Genomic DNA, 20,791 nt, shown 5'->3' on the forward strand with positions numbered 1-20,791 from the left:
CTAAGGATAGACCTGCCAGGAAAAAAGGAAAAATAGGAAGGCCTAAGAGAAGGTTTATGGATGTGGTGAGAGAGGACATGCAGGTGATGCGTGTGCAGAGGACAGGAAGAGATCGAACATGATGATCTGCTATGGTGACCCCTAACAGAAGCAGCCGAAAGAAGAAGTAGGTGATAAAACACCTTTATTTGCATACAATCACTTAATGGAAACACACACAATTCACATTTATGTTTTGTCAACTTTTCAGAAGTTTCACTTCACAGTGGAAACTGGGACTACAGACCCAGAGAGAAACATGTAAATACCAGGCTTTGTGATTAAACTGAGGATACTTTAGGACATTAGAAGAATCAAGACAAGGACAGGCCATTCAGCCCAACAAAGCTCACCAGTACCCTGCACTTAATTCCTTACTATATATAATTAATAAGGAGAAATGCCTTCTGTCTCTGTCATAGTGGAGTATTAAGTTAATCTCACAGTTTGCTTTAGTAATGATTTGAATTAGAATTTTCACAATGTCTGATTCAACCACCCCTTGTTACTGAGTCAACAGACAGAGGTTTGTGTGTGTGTTTTAATATCTCTCTGACTTTAAGTATAAATCCATTTTGCAAAAGATAATCAGCTCAAGTCAAGGGCACGGGTTAAATTAAAAATTGTTTTCCTTCAGTTCAGAGCTCTAAACCTGGAATCTCTGACTTTGATCGTTGGGTTCTGAGCTTGAGACAAAACAGTAAGTGTGTGAATTGTTAAACTGCTTTTACTTCTTGAGTGTCCGGGTGCTGCCGCTGCTGGTGGTGATGGTGGTGGAATTCCTGGTATTTGGGAGCCCTTAGAGATTCTGTCGGGTGTGCTTGCTTCACAGCATGGGAATGGAAGGTGGATGATAAGGACAAGTTGATCAAATTTCTAAAAGTGGTAAGCAGACATGATATGGTGGAGCTAGAGAGGTCATAACCTGAGAAGGTCATTTGATCAACCAATGTCCAAATCATTCAGGTTCTCTTCAAAGTCTGATGCTGTATAATGAAACAAAGTTAATTAGTGTCCAACACAGCCAGACATGGACAATGCATAGAGATGGATGTTTCTGCATGAGGACCCCCATCCTGTCTAACTTCTCAGACTGCATGGATGCTCTTAAAGATGTACAGCAGCATGACAGTGGAGCTCTGTGCTATCAGAGGACGTTGTATTATATGCTGTGGTGTGTATGTGTATGTAATACACGGGTTTATATTTCTGAAATGTATCTATACACAGGGTGACCCATGACCCTGAAAGCAGAGGTGTAATTGAATGCAGTGAACTCTCGGACTCAGATTTCTCACAAGAATTGTCTTAATGTGTTCTTTCCTGAAAGACAGCTTGGCAAATATCGATATATGAATTAGATATTTTTACCTAAGATTTTAGATCTGTGGCACACCCTGTATGTTTATGTATATATTTGTATGTGTATTACATAGCAATTTACACTACGCTATAATATTAATTATTCTTTTGTGTGTGTGTGCTTATGTGTGTTGTCAATAAGAGAGCATACAGACTCCAACCTGAAATAAAAGTGTGAAGTGACAAAGTGGAAATTTTAAGGAATGAACACAAAACCAGAAAGGTATGAACCAAGTACAGCAGTAAATAAACAACAAAACCCCAAAGCAGACCCCGACTCAGTCCACCTTACACAGATCTTGTCCCAGAGTACAGTTTCCATTTTAGGACATGCTCCTCCCACTGGCAAAATGCCATCCAATAAAACACCATCCTCCTTCTTGTCTCTGACCTCTGCAAAACTTTCTGTCATCCTGCCTCAGACGAAAAAATCTGAGAAAAAACAAGCTGGGTGCCTCAGAAGGGGGCGGGGCAGATGCCAATCATTTCAACAATGATGGCAAATACCCGCCCAATTTGTTTTATAGCTGGCCAATCAGTAGAAAGGAAAAACTCATCTGTCAGTCTCTTAGGCGGGAATACATTTTAGACAGCCAATCACATTCTTCCCTTTTATAACTTTTTTTTTTCCAAAGCTCCTGCGTGTTACAGCCTTATGATGAATTTGCATTATTTGAAATTGGATTTTTTTATCATCGCCTTTTTGAAAAGTGCAAAACGATATGACATTACCTTTCATGACAATGAAACCATTGCTGATTTTCCTTTTTCTGCCATTAAAAATTGGAGCAGTACATTGCACATTTTAGGATTGTGATCCATTTCCCTGCTATTTTAATTATCTCTCTATTATAATAAAAAAAATCCTGGGACAAGACGTGACTTTTTCAGAGAGATACTTTCACATCCCACGAGATGAGACTTTGTGCCAAGAGATTTAACCACATCCATGGCTGGAAATAAAAGACAAACAGTAGATGACAAAGTAGAACATTGTAAAGAATTCAAAAACATTGGCGCGATACACATGCAGAGCAAGTTAGAGATAATGGAAGTACGAAAATTCAAATGTCTCAAAAAAAGGATAGTAAAGATCGCATTAGCGCAAACAAGCAGAAATTATTACTCAGTGAAATAACGGAACAGCAAAAAGGGATTTAATATGTTGTTTGGATTTAAACTTTAAATCAGTGACTTGTAGATCATCTAACTCGTGTTGCCATCAGGGAAAAGTAGTGTTTCTTCCCAAAGAAGAGGCGTATCCACGAGAATTAAAACATTTATTGCTTGGTGAAAGTGAAATCCACATACGTGAGCGGCAGAGACACACAGTGGCAGGCACCTAGCGCAGGCTGGGGGTTGACATGCAAAACGAGCAGGGGGTGAACCCCCCTAGTTTAGTTGAAAAAAAAAAACTCTTCCTATATTTCAATAACAGAAGTGCATCCCATACAAGTTGTTAAAATATTGCTAAGCAAATGATGCCGTAAGCTAACATGTTTAATGTAGCATCTTATGTAACACATTGTTTTGGCAGAGGAAGGGTGGCATTTTGTGAGAAGGAGGGGGTGTCTTAAAGTGTAATGGCCCATACTGGCACACCTGGTGGGCTTGCTGGTAGACAGTTCTCCTGAATAGCTTAATGTACATGGTAGCTGAATGGTCTGCTCTCCCAAAGTGTTATACTTTTCATCACCATATTTGAAAATGTTAGCCCATAGTAGAAAATCCACTTGTGTCAAAAGCTACAATACAAACGGCAGAGCTTCAGGAGAAACATCTATGCAGTATAAGCCTGTCACTGCTACTTTTATTAATGTACTGTATAGTCACAGCCTAAAAAGTGCTGCAGTCTTCCAAGGGTCTGCTTTGCCAGGTTTCCACTGTGCTCCCTTGGTACCTGAAAAGTCATACAGAATTCCTTCCCTGTGATATCTTTCTTTAAGGTATTGTTTTCTTTTAAGGACAGCTAAATGTGTTTATTTTCTCATCCTAACTAAATGTCATTTATTATATTAGCTCCCAGATCTGGAGAATTGGATAAAAACCGCAAAAGTGTACCAGAGGTATCGGATACAAAAGGTGAGGAAATCTTTTTTTTAATTTATTCATTCTACAGGAATGCAGTGTGCCCTGGTAGCCGAGGCACTGGACTTTGACCAAAAAGGTTACCTGTCCAATCTCGACTTTTGACAAGATGTCAAAGAGTGCACTGCAAATAATGTACAGTATATGAGCAAAGTGTCAAAGTAGTGATTTGCAGCAGACAAAATGGTGACAAAAAGCTACAGGAATTTTCTAAACCAGGCCAGTGCACGCCTGGAGTTAGATTTATTAAACTTGCGTACACAAAACAGAGGCCCAGAATGTGCATATGCAGTTTTCCTTGATTTATAAAAGAAAACTCGATGGGAGAATACTGTACGTACGGCTACTCTGAGAAACCCTTACTTAATAGCTTGGAGAAAATGGGTGGCATCCTTGATAAATGAAGGAAATGCAGCCAGAGCAGCTAAGTGAAGACTACAGCCCATAATAATTCATATAGTGTGTGTTGACTTTACTAACATTTTAAAGCTCAGAAGTGTTGAACATGATGCACAGGCTCTGTTTTAGTTCCCTTTTTAGAGGGGCAATGCTGCATATTTGCACTGAACAACTTTTTTTGGTTTTTCATCAGTTTCTATCGGCTACCTGTTGTCACGTATCTACAGGATGTGTCTGACAGGTCAGGAATATCTCGGCTAAGCTTCACCCCATCATGCCCGCTGTGCTGGATTCCACTAACCAACTGATGAGGCGTTACATTCTGTTTCAATAGGGTGTATTTGCCAACATAAAAAGACAATTTGCAGTTGTGCCTAACTTTCCTAAAGTAATCGGAGCATTGCAAGAAGGGCACCTAGCGAGAATAATACTGCTTTTGTTAATCCTATTAACAGCTCTAATACACACAGAGCCTACTCATACAGCTAAAGACAAAATCAAATCTGTTCGTTTTATTTTATTGGAGTGAATCACAGATGAGTTGGAATGAATCACTCGATATGTCAGACTAGGCAACTAGATTTTTTGTGAGGGCGCCACAACTGCCTCTCACTTACTAAGATTTTGTAAATGAAGGCTATGAAAATCGCAAGAAATGGGACATGGCCTTCAGATGAATTCGCAATTCCAAATTAGTGTGAATAGGATTGTGGATGAGTGTGTACATGTGTGTTTGGATTTAGGCAAACGAGCTGTCTTTTCACAAAGAAAAATCGTATCCCAAGCTATGGCTGAACAAGCCCAATGCCAAGCAGAGACAGCATTTATTAAATATTAGTAAAGTGCCACCCATAAACACATGAGCTCACACAAACAGAAAAGCCCAATATATATAAATGAAGTGAAAAATCAGTAGAGGCTTACGAATTTGAGAATGTCTATTCAATAGCGAATGATTCTACTAAAATAACACCATTGAAGCACTGACAGCTTAATATTAAGCTAGTAAAGATAAAGTGAAACTGCAGGATGATGTGTGATACGAGGACATTGAAATGCACATAAACAAGGCAAATGTGGAGCCATTGAACTTACCTGCAGAAGAGTTGAACTTGACAATTGTGGCAGTAGCTTAGCAACTTGCAGGGAAAACTTGGGAGTTGGTGGCAAGATTGGCACTCCAGCCACTGTAGAGTAAAAAAAAAAAGTCACACTAGGCTGAAAAGGACATAAACAAAGCCACTGAACTTACCTGCAGAAGAGTTGAACTTGACAAGTCTGGGGAACTGAATCACTGCTTCAGTCAAGTTCACAATCCCAGTCCATTGTTGTTCACTAAAGCACAATTTACAATACATTTTATTCAGTTGATTTTTATTATGTCAATGTTTCATGTAAATTACATGCAATAAAACTATATTTATACATATACAAAAAAAATTTAATTTAAGAAATAGTTTTGGAGGGACAAACACTAGATAAGCACTGGTTGCGCTGTAAGTGCTCAAATCTCTCTAAGCAGAAGTAAGTCTCATATTGCCTTTAGAAGTAAAGGCTTAAATAATTTTATCTTTTACCAAAGCTCAATCAGAATCCATAAAAACATAGCTGTCCGAACTAAAGCGAGAAGTCTGCTTTACATAAAGCTGAAAAAGTTTCAAGCAAAGCACACACTGCATGCTAATAATCTTTATCAAGCCTCAGATAAGAGTGCACTGCCTTGACCTTTTATACCATCAGACCACCAAGAACGCTCACCTCATTCTCCCGGTGAATATCCATAATAACGGCAGTCTCGAGATTCACAGAATGCCTATGTCCTACATCAAAAAAACACATGAAAAGCAACAAATATCTTTAACACGTTTCAAATATGATTGTAAAGAGTCTGACATTGTGGTCAGCAAAACAGGAGCGCCACACGGGACTGTACTTTCTCTGGTCCTGTTCAGCCAACATACATCAGACTTCCAATACGACTCAGAGTCCTGCCACGTTCAAAAGTTCGCTGACGACACTGCTATTGTGGGCTGCATCAGGAGTGGGCAGGAGGAGTATAGGAAACTAATCAAGGACTTTGTTAAATGGTGCGACTCAAACCACCTACAACTGAACACCAGCAAAACCAAGCAGCATGGACCCTGTGATCATCAGAAGTGAATGTGTGCAGAGGGCGAGGACCTATTAATACCTGGGAGTGCAGCTGGATGATAAATTGGACTGGACTGCCAATACTGATGCGGTGTGTAAGAAAGGACAGAGCCAACTATACTTCCTTAGAAGGCTGGCGTCCTTTAACATCTGCAATAAGATGCTGCAGATGTTCTATCAGACGGTTGTGCTGGGGAGGCAGCATAAAGAAGGACGCCTCACACCTGGACAAACTGGTGAGGAAGGCAGGCTCTATTGTAGGCATGGAACTGGACAGTTTGACATCAGTGTCAGAGCGACGGGCGCTGAGCAGGCTCCTGTCAATCATGGAGAATCCACTGCATCCACTGAACAGGATCATCTCCAGACAGAGGAGCAGCTTCAGCGACAGACTGCTGTCACTGTCCTGCTCCACTGACAGACTGAGGAGATCGTTCCTCCTTCATACTATGCGACTCTTCAATTCCACCCGAGAGGGGGTAAACGTTAACATTATACAAAGTTATTGTCTGTTTTACCTGCATTGTTATCAGTCTTTAATATTGTTTTTTATCAGTATGCTGCTGCTGGAGTATGTTAATTTCCCCTTGGGATTAATAAAATATCTATCTATCTACATTCCTAAAAAGGTGCAAAATAAACCAGGAATAATTATAAAAGGAAACCAAATAATAATACCCTGAATCCTGAGGTTGCCACAGAGGGAGACCGGCAATGAAGTGAAGAACACGGCCAGACATCTTTTAAAATGACAGAATCTCGCTATACTGCTCGGAAGACCAGCAGAGATATTTTTAGAGGAGGCCGAGAGCAAAGATGTAGTCAAGACAAAAATAAGGGAGAAGCCAGGAATTCTGAAGGCTAATAACCCAAACAAAAATGCGAGACAAAAATCATAATCAGAAATAGTCAAAAGATTGAAACCAGAGATACTAAAAAGTATTTCAGAGATCAAAGCACGAGGCAAAAAGGGTCAACTCGGATAAGGAATTCACCTTTCCAAGTGAAGTTTAAACCCATGGAGTAAATGCTCAGAGGTCACGTCTTGCAAAGGCTGGAGCAAGCCTAGTAACCCAAACACAAGAAGGTGCTCATCAGAGCTAAACAAAATGACAGAAATAAATGAGCACAGCAAAAAATAAACTTTAAATGAAAAAAAAAACACTCAGGAATGGTCTCAACAACCTCCATTTAGAATGTCGTACCTCTAAAAATAATGAAAAGAAAAGCAGAAAATATCTAAATAAATGGTCCAATATAACATTCACAAAAATATTTTTTTCTGAAGACCACATGGATTATTTTTTATTGATAAACATTTCTAGCCCACTGTCAAATCTCATAAGCACGACGCTATTATCCTCTCTGACTACACTCCTCTTATCCTGGAGCTTGCATCACTCTGCCCTACACACTCAACTCGCCACTGGTGTCTAAAACATTAAGAGAAGGTCGTCTCCAATCCAATCGACTATTTCTTAGACACAAATGCATCCTTAGAGGTCTCTGCAGTGACACTCTGGGAAATGATGAAGGATGCTTTATAGGGACAAGTGATTTCATTCCACTCTAATGAAAACCGACTAGAATGCAGCAGAACTGATTACAGAGATTTCCAGAACAGATCACAGATATGCCAGATCTCCTAACAAGGTTCTTCATAAGAACAGACTGGCTCTACACTCAGAATTTAAACTCTGAACAACAAAAGATACTGAACAGATTATTTTAAAGTTGCGACATCATTGTTAAGAACACTGAGAAAAGGCTAATGAATATGCTGTTATAGTATATACAGGGTGGTCCAGATCTAATCATGCAGATCCAGATCGTCTGGATGACTGATTTATGTGGGGACGATTCCAGTTCAGCGTGAAGACGATTCTCCATGTCGTCAGTTTGCACACTTCTCGATGGTCCTGGATTTTTTGGATGATTTTCTATGTAATAAACTTAATAAGTTATACAGTAGCTTAATTAAAATTGCATAATTAGACCTGGACCACCCTATACATTTCTGACTTAAAATGGACGCATCTGCTAGTAATTTTGACATTCACACAGATGCTCATTTTAAGAACGGGCACAGAAATTAAAAATGATTAAATAAAAAGCTTCCTTTCAGAACACAAATTTCCGGATGACAAATTAATGCAACCCTAATCCTAACCCTAACAATGTGCCTTCGTTAAAACAAGCTTAGTAATTTTTGGTATTTATGGTTAATAACTTCTCCTACATCCAAAAGATGTCCCCCTTAGAGTAGCTGATATTATTACAAAGGAGTGGCGGCCCACTGAGGGCTGGTTTCGGAATAGCAATGGACACTGAGTAGGATCGGTTCAGCAGTAGAGATAAACATTTTAGTTTGCTTTACCAATTTCATTCTTTAAATGATTTGATTATTTGATTAATTTATCAATAGAATTTGAGGTTGGGAAGTCCATTGGGGGAGTGGCTCCCCTCTGTTTGCATTGCAAAAATACAATTTAATAATTCATGCATTATTATATACTAGCTGAGTAAGCCCGTGCTGTAAAAAGCCTGGGCTCCTAAAAACTATAGAAAATGTCAAAAAAACTGAAATGCAGAGTCAGCGGTTTCATTTTGCGGACGTACTCTCCCTCCTCGTCTATCAGCAGCTAAGCGAGTTTCTCTCTCAAAGTTTCACTTTGGCGATGGAGTTGCTTTCTTTCAGCTTCATGCTGTAGCCTCGTACTTCTTTCTTCTTCTGACTCATTAACTTGGGGCCGCCTTGCCGGCTCTTTGAACTTGTCACTACCCGATCATACTTCCGGGCCAGACAGACCGACACACACACATTTCCATGCGTAGATGGACTTTAAAATGAGTTAATCAAGAACACTGGGACACAGTTGGAAACTAGTTAAGGGGAAATTTCACACGAACATTAGGAAGAGAACCACCGACACATGGAATCAGTGACCAAGTAGTGTGATAGACAGCAGGACTTTAGAGTCCTTCAGATCTCAACTTGATGTTATTTTGGAATTACATGGATAAGACTGGCATGCTTTGTTGGGCTGAATGGCCTGTTCTCGTCAAAATTTTTTTGCAATGTTCTAAGGATACAATATAAGATAACTAGCAGAATACCCGCGCTTCGCAGCGGAGAAGTAGTGTGTTAAAGAAGTTATGAAAAAGAAAAGGAAAAATGTAAAAAATAACGTAACATGATTGTTAATGTAATTGTTTTGTCACTGATATGAGTGTTGTTGTCATATCTATATATATATATATATCTATAGTAATAAAAGGCAAAGCCCTCACTCAGTCACTCACTCACTCATCACTAATTCTCGAACTTCCCATGTAGGTAGAAGGCTGAAATTTGGCAGGTTTATTCCTTACAGCTTACTTACAAAAGTTAAGCAGGTTTCATTTTCGAAATTCTACACGTAACAGTCATAACGGTCGATAATAGTTGACAAGATCCGCCATGTTGAACTTTCTTATTTATGGCCCCATCTTCACGAAATTTGGTAGGCGGCTTCCCTGCACTAACTGAAACCGATGTACGTACTTATTTTGATGGTATGACGCCACTTTCGGCCGCCATATTGAACTTTCCAACGTCACTAATATTCCAACTTCCCATGTAGGTAGAAGGCTGACCCCATCTTCACGAAATTTGGTAGGTGGCTTCCCTGCACTAACCAAAACCGATGTACCTACTTATTTCAGTGGTATGACGCCACTGTCAGCCGCCATATTGAATTTTCCAAATGTCGCTTATTCTCCAACTTCCCGTGTAGGTAGAAGGCTGAAATTTGGCAGGCTCATTCCTTACAGCATACTTACAAAAGTTAAGCAGGTTTCATTTCGAAATTCTACGCATACCGGTCATAACGGTCAACAATGTCCTCCATGTTGAACTTTCTTATTTATGGCCCCATCTTCACGAAATTTGGTAGGCGGCTTCCCTGCACTAACTGAAACCAATGTACGTACTTATTTCGGTGGTATGACGCCACTGTCAGCCGCCATATTGAACTTTCCAACGTCACTAATTCTCCAAATTCCCGAGTAGGTAGAAGGCTGAAATTTAGTACTTATTTCGATGGTATGATGCCACTGTCGGCCGCCATATTGAACTTTTCAACAGTCTTTGTTACTTATGGGCACATCTTCAAGAAATTTGGTACGCGGGTTCCCAACGCTAACTGAATCCTACTTACGTACATATATATGTCCATAGCCTGCAGCTCAGTCACCGTGTGAGGCGGCATTGGGTCCCCCATCCCAACGCCGCCTCACGTTGTTGGCTGCCTGCCTATATAAGACCGTCCGTCGCTCCAGTCTCTACATTCCCTTCCTTGCTTCGCCACGGGATTCACGTTTCCCTGCTGATAACTACTGCCTTTTTATTTAATCCACGGCTTCTCCACTGTTTTATTGTTCATTTATTACGATTATAGTTATTCTGTAGGTATTTTAGACTTACTTTACATTGTTCAGGTACCCATTTCCTTTATCATTCCAACCGTACCCGCATTAATATGTCTATCGAGGTGATCACCATCGATCAAAGAACTGTCACTTACTGAGTGGTTTCCATGCCCAGAGATGGCACCTACCTTTTCCATTCTCTTTGTTACATATTGCACGGCCATATCTGGCTCACTCTTGATATCTGGAGAAACATTGTGTCTTATGTATTGAATGACTGGGACAGGTTCAAGGTGTGGACTGATGACGGTACAGGAGATAATTATACTACAAAGGAGCACTAAAAGAGTGAAATGCTTAAGCTCTTCACCTATGGTTCTGCATGTGAGTTGATGGCTGCTGCTGAATTGTTCGGTTGTCGCTTTCAAGTTTACCGAAATGGCCAAATATTTTACACCTTTCGACAACCACCAATGCCTCTTAAACATCTTAGATTCACAGTTGACGATTTCAGTAATGGACACTTTGATGTTTATGAATGTTTAAACTCTCAAAAGCTGGATGTGAAGTTATCGATGAAACTGGTTGTATGCTTACAACGCTTGACAGATGCCGAATGTCTCTTCAACACAAGTCCTACAAATACTGTCGTAATTGAAACAAACCATGAAACTCAAACTGATTATGACAGCAGCAATCCAAGCTGTGAGATTTGAAACAGGATTACTGTTCACATGGCCAACTGTACGTAGCATGCTTAAGAGTAAGCTCAGCGCACAGCATGGTCATATTACAATCGGAGGGCCGAACTGACAATGTGGTATACAAAGAGATCCTTAACAAATAATTATTGGTATATTTTCCCTCAGTTTAAAAGGGTTTAATTTTCTTCTTAATAAAACTTTTAAGGCAGTACTTCGCCACTGCGAAGTGCAGGTATTTTATATATATATATATATATATATATATATATATATATATATATATATATATATATATATATATATATATATATATACACTCATAACAGTGACAAAACAATTACATTGACAACCATGTTATTTTCAAAATGTTTCCTTTTCTTTTTCTTTCCTTCTTTAACACACTACTTCTCCGCTGCCAAGCGAGGGTATAATATATAGATATATATAGATATATATATAGATATATAGATAGATATAGAGAACAACACTCATATCAATGACAAAACAATTACATTAACAACATGTTACGTTATTTTTAAAATTTTTCCTTTTTTTTTGTACCTTCTTTAACACACTACTTCTCGCTGCAGGCAGGTATTTTGCTATATATATATATATATATAGCAAAATACCTGCGCTTCGCAGCGGAGAAGTAGTGTGTTAAAGAAGGTACGAAAAAGAAAAGGAAAAATTTTAAAAATAACGTAACATGAGTGTTAATGTAATTGTTTTGTCGTTGATAGGAGTGTTGTCATATCTATATATATCTATATATCTATATATTATTTATATATAGTCAATGTACAGGTAGGTGGTATAACCTGCTTGGCATTGCTGCCTGTCGCACCTCCTCCGGTGCCCATGGATGTATGCATGTATATGTATGCACATACATACATGTGTACATATATACATACACACGTATACTATGGGGTACCAAACAGGCAAATACATTGATTTTCTGAATATATAAAGTCTGCGTCAGAATATATAAAGTCAAAACTTGAATATATAAAGTCTAGTTAGATTTAGTCATCATTGCATAACTTTTTCTTTACCATAGAAATTTAAAGACTAAATTCAACTTCCATTCCTAACAAAGATATTTCTGGCGACTAAATAGAAGCTACTTATATCCAAATTCGAACTATTGAGCTGTCGCCTGCCTGCCTGAATAAGTCACCCTTGCTTCGCTCTTACTTTTTTACGTTCATTTAATCATGGCTAGTGGCAGAAAAATTATAAAATAGAAGGAGGATTACACTATGTGAGTATGGCTTTACCAAAACAATTATTGATGGCGAATCGATTATTCATAAAGCTTGAATTGGTGATCTGTTTTTCTGCGTTAACCTCATATTTTTTCATACTTCTTCTCAAACCAAGGTGGTGCGAGGTTAAAATGAATCGAAGCTGATCAATGTAACCGGTGTACCAGGAAATCATGCATTGACAAAAGCTCCCCTTTGCTTGGAATGCAAAGTGTGATTAAATGCGTGATTTTTTAATGCGTTATGGAGCACATGCATCGAAGCTTCTCAGCTGTGCTTGTGCTAAGAAAAGGAAACATTTTAAAAATAACGTAACACGATTGTCAATGTAACTTTTTGTAAGTAGTGCCTGGAGGATTCAGTGTATAGAAACTCTAGAGACCGCGTGTGTATTAACTTGTGGATTTTTCTGTGAGTATTTGGTGGCAGTGTGACGAAGTTGCTTCGGAAGACGGCGTTAGCTGAGCTCAGCTCAGAGCGAAATGAGATGAATGGGAGGGGAGATGATGACGTGACTCCCCCACCCGCCTTAACTGTCAATCCCCCACAAACACAGTCTCGCGGAATTTGCATAAGCACAGCCCTTCACCTGCAATTTTAATTTAGTTACTAAGTGATCAAAACTCTCGTTTATATCCTGCGTCCTCTCATTAAAGTTGTATCCCGCATTACCCGTGGGCATGACAAACGCCAGCCTGTCAATGAACTTAATTTAAACTTTAGGTTTACACCTTACTTTCTTTCCGAGGTAGCAGCACTCATGAATATGGTATTATATGTCACTCGCTCACTTCTTATTGTTTCGCTGCCTTCTCAATTATATAATGCATGTTTTCTTAAGCACTTTTTGGAGGTCTTCCTGGTTTTCTACGCACTGCGTTGACGATCAGTTCACGTGATTACGTGGGAGGCGTGATGATGTCACACGAAACTCCGCCCCCCATGGCTTTCGAGCTCAACTCCATTACAGTATATGGAGAAAAATACCTTCCAGTTATGACCATTACACGTAGAATTTTGAAATGAAACCTGCCCAACTTTTGTAAGGAAGCTGTTAGGAACGAGCCTGCCAAATTTCAGCCTTCTACCTACATGGGAACTTGGAGAATTAGTGATGAGTCAGTCAGTCAGTTAGTCAGTCAGTCAGGGCTTTGCCTTTTATTAGTATAGATAAATTTAACATGCTAATAATTCATATGACATTGTCCTGTATCAATACACAAAGCATGACAACACAATTAAAATAAGGCTAAACGTCAGAGAATCTTAAGTGAATGGGAATTGAGCAACTCCTTCTCGGGTAATGAGTCAGTTCAGACTTGAAGGAGTCAGTGAATGACGCATGCTGCTGAAGTCCATGTGCTGCAAAATAAATAAACATTAAAGTTAACTGGAAAACAATTGACTGTTAAAAACTATAATAATATTTTTATAAGATTTCATTTTGTGTGACTAATCTGTTGAATGCATAAACGGAGAAACATTATTTGTTTAATATTATATTTATACTGTATGTTCTGTTTAAAACAATTCCAATAACAAGTTGTACAGAAAAAGCCATTGAGGCGTTCTAAATGTAGATGTGCTGTTGTCGTATCGTACTTGTATGATGAATGAGAGACTCATCTGTGAGAGGTGTCACACGCAGCCAAAGATTCAATTCATTCTCAAAAGAAACACAAGTGAAGTAAATGAGCATCAAATCAGTCGGCCAGTATTTGGACCTTCATTTAAACCATTGTAATTGTAACAGGCAGGGACAATGAAAAAGGTTTGGGGAATTTGTATCCCGTATACTTGAAGAAAAAAAAAAAAAGAGATGACTTTATAGACAACGCGTTTAAAACAGAACTGACATAGATAGGCAGGATGTTGGAGACTGGAAGAGGTGGGAACTGATGGGACCGGAACTGGAAATGCCATTACGAGGCAGGATCTTGGTTGGTGAAAGTGTCATCATTGGGAGGCCGGTTCTGTTGTGGGTCTGCAGAGGGAAAAGAGGAGAGAGTACTACTGGACAGCGCCACCCCTTGGCTCAGCTGAGAAACATTCATTTTCGAGCCTGTAAACTGTCTCCTAATCGCACATTCGTGACATCTACCTGGGAAGAGAAGATGCTGATGACAACCTGCACACACTACGGCACTCCGGTTGAGCGCCACTGAATCGATTCATTCGGGCTTTTAAATCTGTTCATACAACTCCCCAAAAAGAATCATTGGTGAATCTCCCCCATCACTACTCAGCACTCCAAGACACCACACTGCAAGAAATGAGCATCATGTTGCTCTGTCTGCAAATCACAGCTAGCTGTCAAAGTGAATTTGGGACATCTGCTTTGCAAGGCACCAGAATGGAAATATGAAGTTTGTTTGACTGGAAAATGCTTTACTATATTTAAAATGAGTTAAGTGGATTTACCTAACAGTGTGCAAACTGTGAGCTCGTGGTGAGACACTTCTCTCCCCTTTATCCTCTTTACTATGTAGACCTTAACAAAATGTCTCCGGTCCCATACATGTAACACTGCAGTTCCTGCCGGTCAGCACCCACTCAACACATCTGCAGATTGAAAGAACAGGCAGGAGGAAGCCACACTTTCAATTAATGACATATATTATATGACCAGATTATAAGGAAGTAGAATGCAATTAGTGTTAATTATAAAAATGAAGTTTGTTTGACTGGAAAATGCTTTATGTAGAATGAGTTAAGTGGATTTACCTAACAGTGTGCGAAACCGTGAGCTCGTAGTGTGATGTGAACGTGTAACGTGTCTGGAAACAAAAGGGAATGAATTAAGAACATCCATGCTACTGTAGGAATAAGAGCCAGTGGGGGCTGGGTGGTCTTTTGACCTTGAACCCCTGCAGATTTTGTTTTATTTCTCCTGCCTAACTGGATTTTTTTTTGTTTTTCTCTCCTCCTGACCCTCTGGCCTCATCCTTGGGTGCTTACACCATGACACTGTGTATAAGATGCTAATACTCTTCTACTTGATATATGTGTCTGTTTTTTTAAGAGTGTTTAGATTCATTTTTTTCTTCTTTGTTACTTACTTACTCTTTAATATTCTTAAAGCCTAATCTTATTCGTTTCTCTTTTCTTGCAAATTTCTCTTTGCCATCTTTTAAAGTACTTTGAGTGACACGGTTTATATGAAATCTGCTATAGAAATGAATGGTGCTGTTGTTGTGTAGCTCCAAACTTTCCAGGTCAGCTACAGTGGTGTGAAAAACTATTTGCCCCCTTCCTGATTTCTTATTCTTTTGCATGTTTGTCACACAAAATGTTTCTGATCATCAAACACATTTAACCATTAGTCAAATATAACACAAGTAAACACAAAATGCAGTTTTTAAATGATGGTTTTTATTATTTAGGAGAAAAAATCCAAACCTACATGGCCCTGTGTGAAAAAGTAATTGCCCCCTGAACCTAATAACTGGTTGGGCCACCCTTAGCAGCAATAACTGCAATCAAGCGTTTGCGATAACTTGCAATGAGTCTTTTACAGCGCTCTGGAGGAATTTTGGCCCACTCATCTTTGCAGAATTGTTGTAATTCAGCTTTATTTGAGGGTTTTCTAGCATGAACCGCCTTTTTAAGGTCATGCCATAGCATCTCAATTGGATTCAGGTCAGGACTTTGACTAGGCCACTCCAAAGTCTTCATTTTGGTTTTCTTCAGCCATTCAGAGGTGGATTTGCTGGTGTGTTTTGGGTCATTGTCCTGTTGCAGCACCCAAGATCGCTTCAGCTTGAGTTGACGAACAGATGGCCGGACATTCTCCTTCAGGATTTTTTGATAGACAGTAGAATTCATGGTTCCATCTATCACAGCAAGCCTTCCAGGTCCTGAAGCAGCAAAACAACCCCAGACCATCACACTACCACCACCATATTTTACTGTTGGTATGATGTTCTTTTTCTGAAATGCTGTGTTCCTTTTACGCCAGATGTAACGGGACATTTGCCTTCCAAAAGTTCAACTTTTGTCTCATCAGTCCACAAGGTATTTTCCCAAAAGTCTTGGCAATCATTGAGATGTTTCTTAGCAAAATTGAGATGAGCCCTAATGTTCTTTTTGCTTAACAGTGGTTTGCGTCTTGGAAATCTGCCATGCAGGCCGTTTTTGCCCAGTCTCTTTCTTATGGTGGAGTCGTGAACACTGACCTTAATTGAGGCAAGTGAGGCCTGCAGTTCTTTAGACGTTGTCCTGGGGTCTTTTGTGACCTCTCGGATGAGTCGTGTCGGCGGTCTTGGGGTAATTTTGGTCCTGGGAAGGTTCACCACTGTTCCATGTTTTGCCATTTGTGGATAATGGTTCTCACTGTGGTTCGCTGGAGTCCCAAAGCTTTAGAAATGGCTTTATAACCTTTACCAGACTGATAGATCTCAATTACTTCTGTTCTCATTTGTTCCTGAATTTCTTTGGATCTTGGCATGATGTCTAGCTTTTGAGGTGCTTTTGGTCTACTTCTCTGTGTCAGGCAGCTCCTATTGAAGTGATTTCTTGATTGAAACAGGTGTGACAGTAATCAGGCCTGGGGGTGGCTACGGAAATTGAACTCAGGTGTGATACACCAGTTAGGTTATCTTTTAACAAGGGGGCAATTACTTTTTCACACATGTAGGTTTGGATTTTTTTTCTCCCTAAATAATAAAAACCACCATTTAAAAACTGCATTTTGTGTTTACTTGTGTTATATTTGACTAATGGTTAAATGTGTTTGATGATCAGAAACATTGTGTGACAAACATGCAAAAGAAAAAGAAATCAGGAAGGGGGCAAATAGTTTTTCACACCACTGTACTTTGCTATTTTCTGTTTTTGGGATGCAAAAGATAAATTTTACATTTGTGGAAAAATGTTATATGTTGGTTTTCTTTTTACTAATAAAATTCTCATTCAAATTAAAAAAATATATATAGCTGCATTTTTGTCACTCTTTAATGTTGTTTTTTATCAGTATTCTGCTGCTGGAGGATGTGAATTTCCCCTTGTGATTAATAACATATCTGTCTGTCTGTCTATGTTTTGAAACAGCAGAGAGCGTTGATCCCTGGAGGCCGGAAGGAGACACATTTTTCACAGGTAGGACCCTCTGCAGTGCATATTTTTAGCTTTCACTGTTTAGAAACTGTTAGTCCTTCTATGATAGGAAAAATGCAACTGTTAAAAGATTGACATTTTAAAAATAAATATTCATTTTATGTTTTTTGGACTGTGTGGAGCTTTTGTGGAGATTGAGGGATGGGTAGAATGGCTGTCTTGAGGTATTTCTGTAAACCACTTAGACTTTATTGTTTTATAACATTGAATCCTGGTAGATTTCATTTTTTTTAAATTGATCCACGGGAACAGACTCTTCAATGTCAAAGTGAAAACCGAGCTCTGCAAAGTGGTCTAAATGAATTGCAAATCTAAAACATAAAATACTTGATCATGTGGGTATTCACCCCTTGTCTTGTCTTGATTGAGTCCGAGGTGACCCTTCTCTCCCCTTTATTATGTAGGCCTTAACAAAATGTCTCTGGTCCCATACACGTAACACTCTTGTAGGTCCTACCATTCTGCACTCGCCCTACATCAACATCTACAGTCATGGCCGAAATTATCGGCACCCCTGGAATTTTCCCAGAAAATGTACCAATGCTGTTCTCCCCGTGTCTGCGTGGGTTTCCTCCGGGCGCTCCGGTTTCCTCCCACAATCCAAAGACATGCAGGTTAGGTGGATTGGCGATTCTAAATTGGCCCTAGTGTGTGCTTGGTGTGTGGGTGTGTTTGTGTGTGTCCTGCGGTGGGTTGGCACCCTGCCCAGGATTGGTTCCTGCCTTGTGCCCTGTGTTGGCTGGGATTGGCTCCAGCAGACCCCCGTGACCCTGTGTTTGGATTCAGCGGGTTAGAAGATGGATGGATGTACCAATGCTCCCTGAAAATTGTTGCAGTTACAAATGTTTTGTAACATTGTTTTGGACATTTAATGTTGTCAAGCCCGTTTTTTGAGCTTTGTTTGACATGATGTCATTTTTTTTGTGTTTTTCCAATGCACATAAAGGAAATAAACATGTGTATACCAAAACATTTGTAATTGCAACAATTTTCTGGGAGAAATAGTGCATTTTTAGGGAATATTCCAGAGGTGCCAATAATTTCGGCCATGACTGTACATCTACAAAGTGAAAGTGAAAGAACAGGCAGAGGGGAGCCACACTTTCAATTAATTAATTCAATTGATGACGTATATTATACGAGCAGATTATAAGGAAGCAGAATGCAATTAGTGCTAATCACAAATCGATTCAACCTGATAGCGCTAGATGGGTACTTTCAGGTGGCCCTATAGATTGTAGTCACGTTTGATTCTTCCTGGTCAGCTCATCATCTGCACTGGCCCAAGCAGTCTGCCTCTCCCAATATGGCTGCGGAGACAGAGTTGTCTTTTCTTCTTGGAGAATCAGCAACTTATACCATCCCTATCTCAAATCCTGGACAAACGGGTGCGGGCAACTCCCTTGGTTCATCCAGTCGTGTCCCGTCACAACTGGACCAATGAGGCGTCGTGATACAGAATGGCCAATCGTAAACAACCACATTTTGGTCCTTAAGATCCTGCTTCATACCAGCTAGGCAGTTGTTGGCCTTTCTGCAGGGGGGATTGTAATGTCACAATCGAGTCACCTTTACCAAAACTGGTCCACTGCCATAAATTACACTCCCTAAAGTTGGAGAGAAGGAACTTAAAATGGCTTATTTTCGGAAAGCTGCTTCCTTCTTTTTAACAACTACTAATTCTTAAGTACCCATTTACAATTAATTGTCAAAATCTAAAACGTCTATATGTGGAAGTTTGTGTCTGTCCGGCCTGGAAGTGAGAGGTGGAGTCGGGGTAAGGGATAAGTGTATCCTCTGAGGATACACAAGCAAGGCCAGCACGTCAGTAAAACGAAACCTATGAAGAAAGCCAGGCGAGCACATCAGCAAAACAAAACCTCCAAAGATAGACAGACAGACAAACTCACTTAGCTGCTAATACAGAAGCCAGGCAAGCATGTCGGCAAAACGAAACCTCCGAAGAAAGACAAAGTCGCTTAGCTGCTAATACAGAAGAGAGGCGAGCGCATCGGCAAAACGGTATCCCATTTACTTTTCCTCCCACCGCTAATACACAAGCAAGGCGAACACATCAGCAAAACGAAACCTCAAAAGAAAGTCACTCGTTTAGCCGCTAATACAGAAGCCAGGCAAGTACATCGGCAAAATGAAACCTCCGAAGATAAAGTCGCTTAGCAGCTAATACAGAAGAGAGGCAAGCACATCATCAAAACGGTATCCCATTTACTTTTCCTCCCACCGCTAATACACAAGCAAGGCGAACACATCAGCAAAACGAAACCTCAAAAGAAAGTCACTCGTTTAGCCGCTAATACAGAAGCCAGGCGAGTACATTGGCAAAATGAAACCTCCGAAGATAAAGTCGCTTAGCAGCTAATACAGAAGAGAGGCAAGCACATCATCAAAACGGTATCCCATTTACTTTTCCTCCTGCCGCTAATACACAAGCAAGGCAAACACATTGGCAAAACAAAACCTCTGAAGAAAGAAAGTCAGTTAGCCACTAACGCACAAGTGACGTGAGCACGTCAGCAACTCGAAACCTCCTAGGAGAGAGATGCCCAGAATAGTTCCTTTCAATTACCTGATATCTCTACATTTCCATTTTTTTTCTGACAATTTCAATAGTTTCTAGGACCCCGGGCTTACACAGCTATATTTAATATTAATCTATACCCCTCCCAACTTTATATGACACCCCTAAATCAAGACAGGAGCAGCCAACTGATTTTACTAGTTCAATGGAGATCTGTCTAAGGTTTCAATCAATTGTGGTAGAAATACTTCAGCTTGTGGTGAGTCAGTATGGTGGCCTAACTTACGACGAAGACAAAAGAACATGCCAAGTAAATCCATGAAAAGGACAAGTGAGGCGAAGGAGACAAGAAGATATCCAAGTCATTGCACATCTCTCGGAGCCCAGTGACATTAAGAGACAGACCGAGTATGGCACAGCTGTGAATGTGACCAGAGCGGGTCTCCCACCAAAACTCTGTGATCACGCAAGAAGAAAACTTGTCTCCATCCCCGAACTTGTGCTTTCCATCATTTTTCTCACAGAGTTGCTCAGAGTGGTGTTCTGTCGTCCTTGTGTAGGTCCGGCCACCACCTTCCACATTCAGGGACTTTTAGACTCCAATCAATTAAAGCAGACGAGTGACCTCCATTGAACTAATTCGGTGATTTCTAAAACCAGTCGGCTGCACTGGTGAGGATTTCAATGTGTTATATAAAGGTGGTAAATACTTA

General features: G+C 39.9%; 1 protein-coding gene across 7 annotated transcripts in view; it reads left to right on the forward strand.

Annotated features, from left to right (window-relative positions):
• The window catches only part of vit (vitrin), a 153,905-nt gene that overhangs the window by 105,014 nt on the left and 28,100 nt on the right, over window positions 1-20,791 (forward strand). For 3 of the 7 annotated variants that reach the window (XM_039739055.1, XM_039739060.1, XM_039739057.1), the window contains 3 exons: window positions 677-739; window positions 3,421-3,483; window positions 17,474-17,521. In XM_039739055.1, coding sequence (XP_039594989.1) covers window positions 677-739; window positions 3,421-3,483; window positions 17,474-17,521 — 174 coding nt within the window. The remainder of the gene's footprint in view (window positions 1-676; window positions 740-3,420; window positions 3,484-17,473; window positions 17,522-20,791) is intronic. The other 4 variants (XM_039739058.1, XM_039739061.1, XM_039739056.1 and 1 more) reach the window with 3 other exon arrangements.

Source organism: Polypterus senegalus, chromosome 16 (genome assembly GCF_016835505.1).
Source record: "Polypterus senegalus isolate Bchr_013 chromosome 16, ASM1683550v1, whole genome shotgun sequence".
NCBI classification, from domain to species: domain Eukaryota; kingdom Metazoa; phylum Chordata; class Cladistia; order Polypteriformes; family Polypteridae; genus Polypterus; species Polypterus senegalus.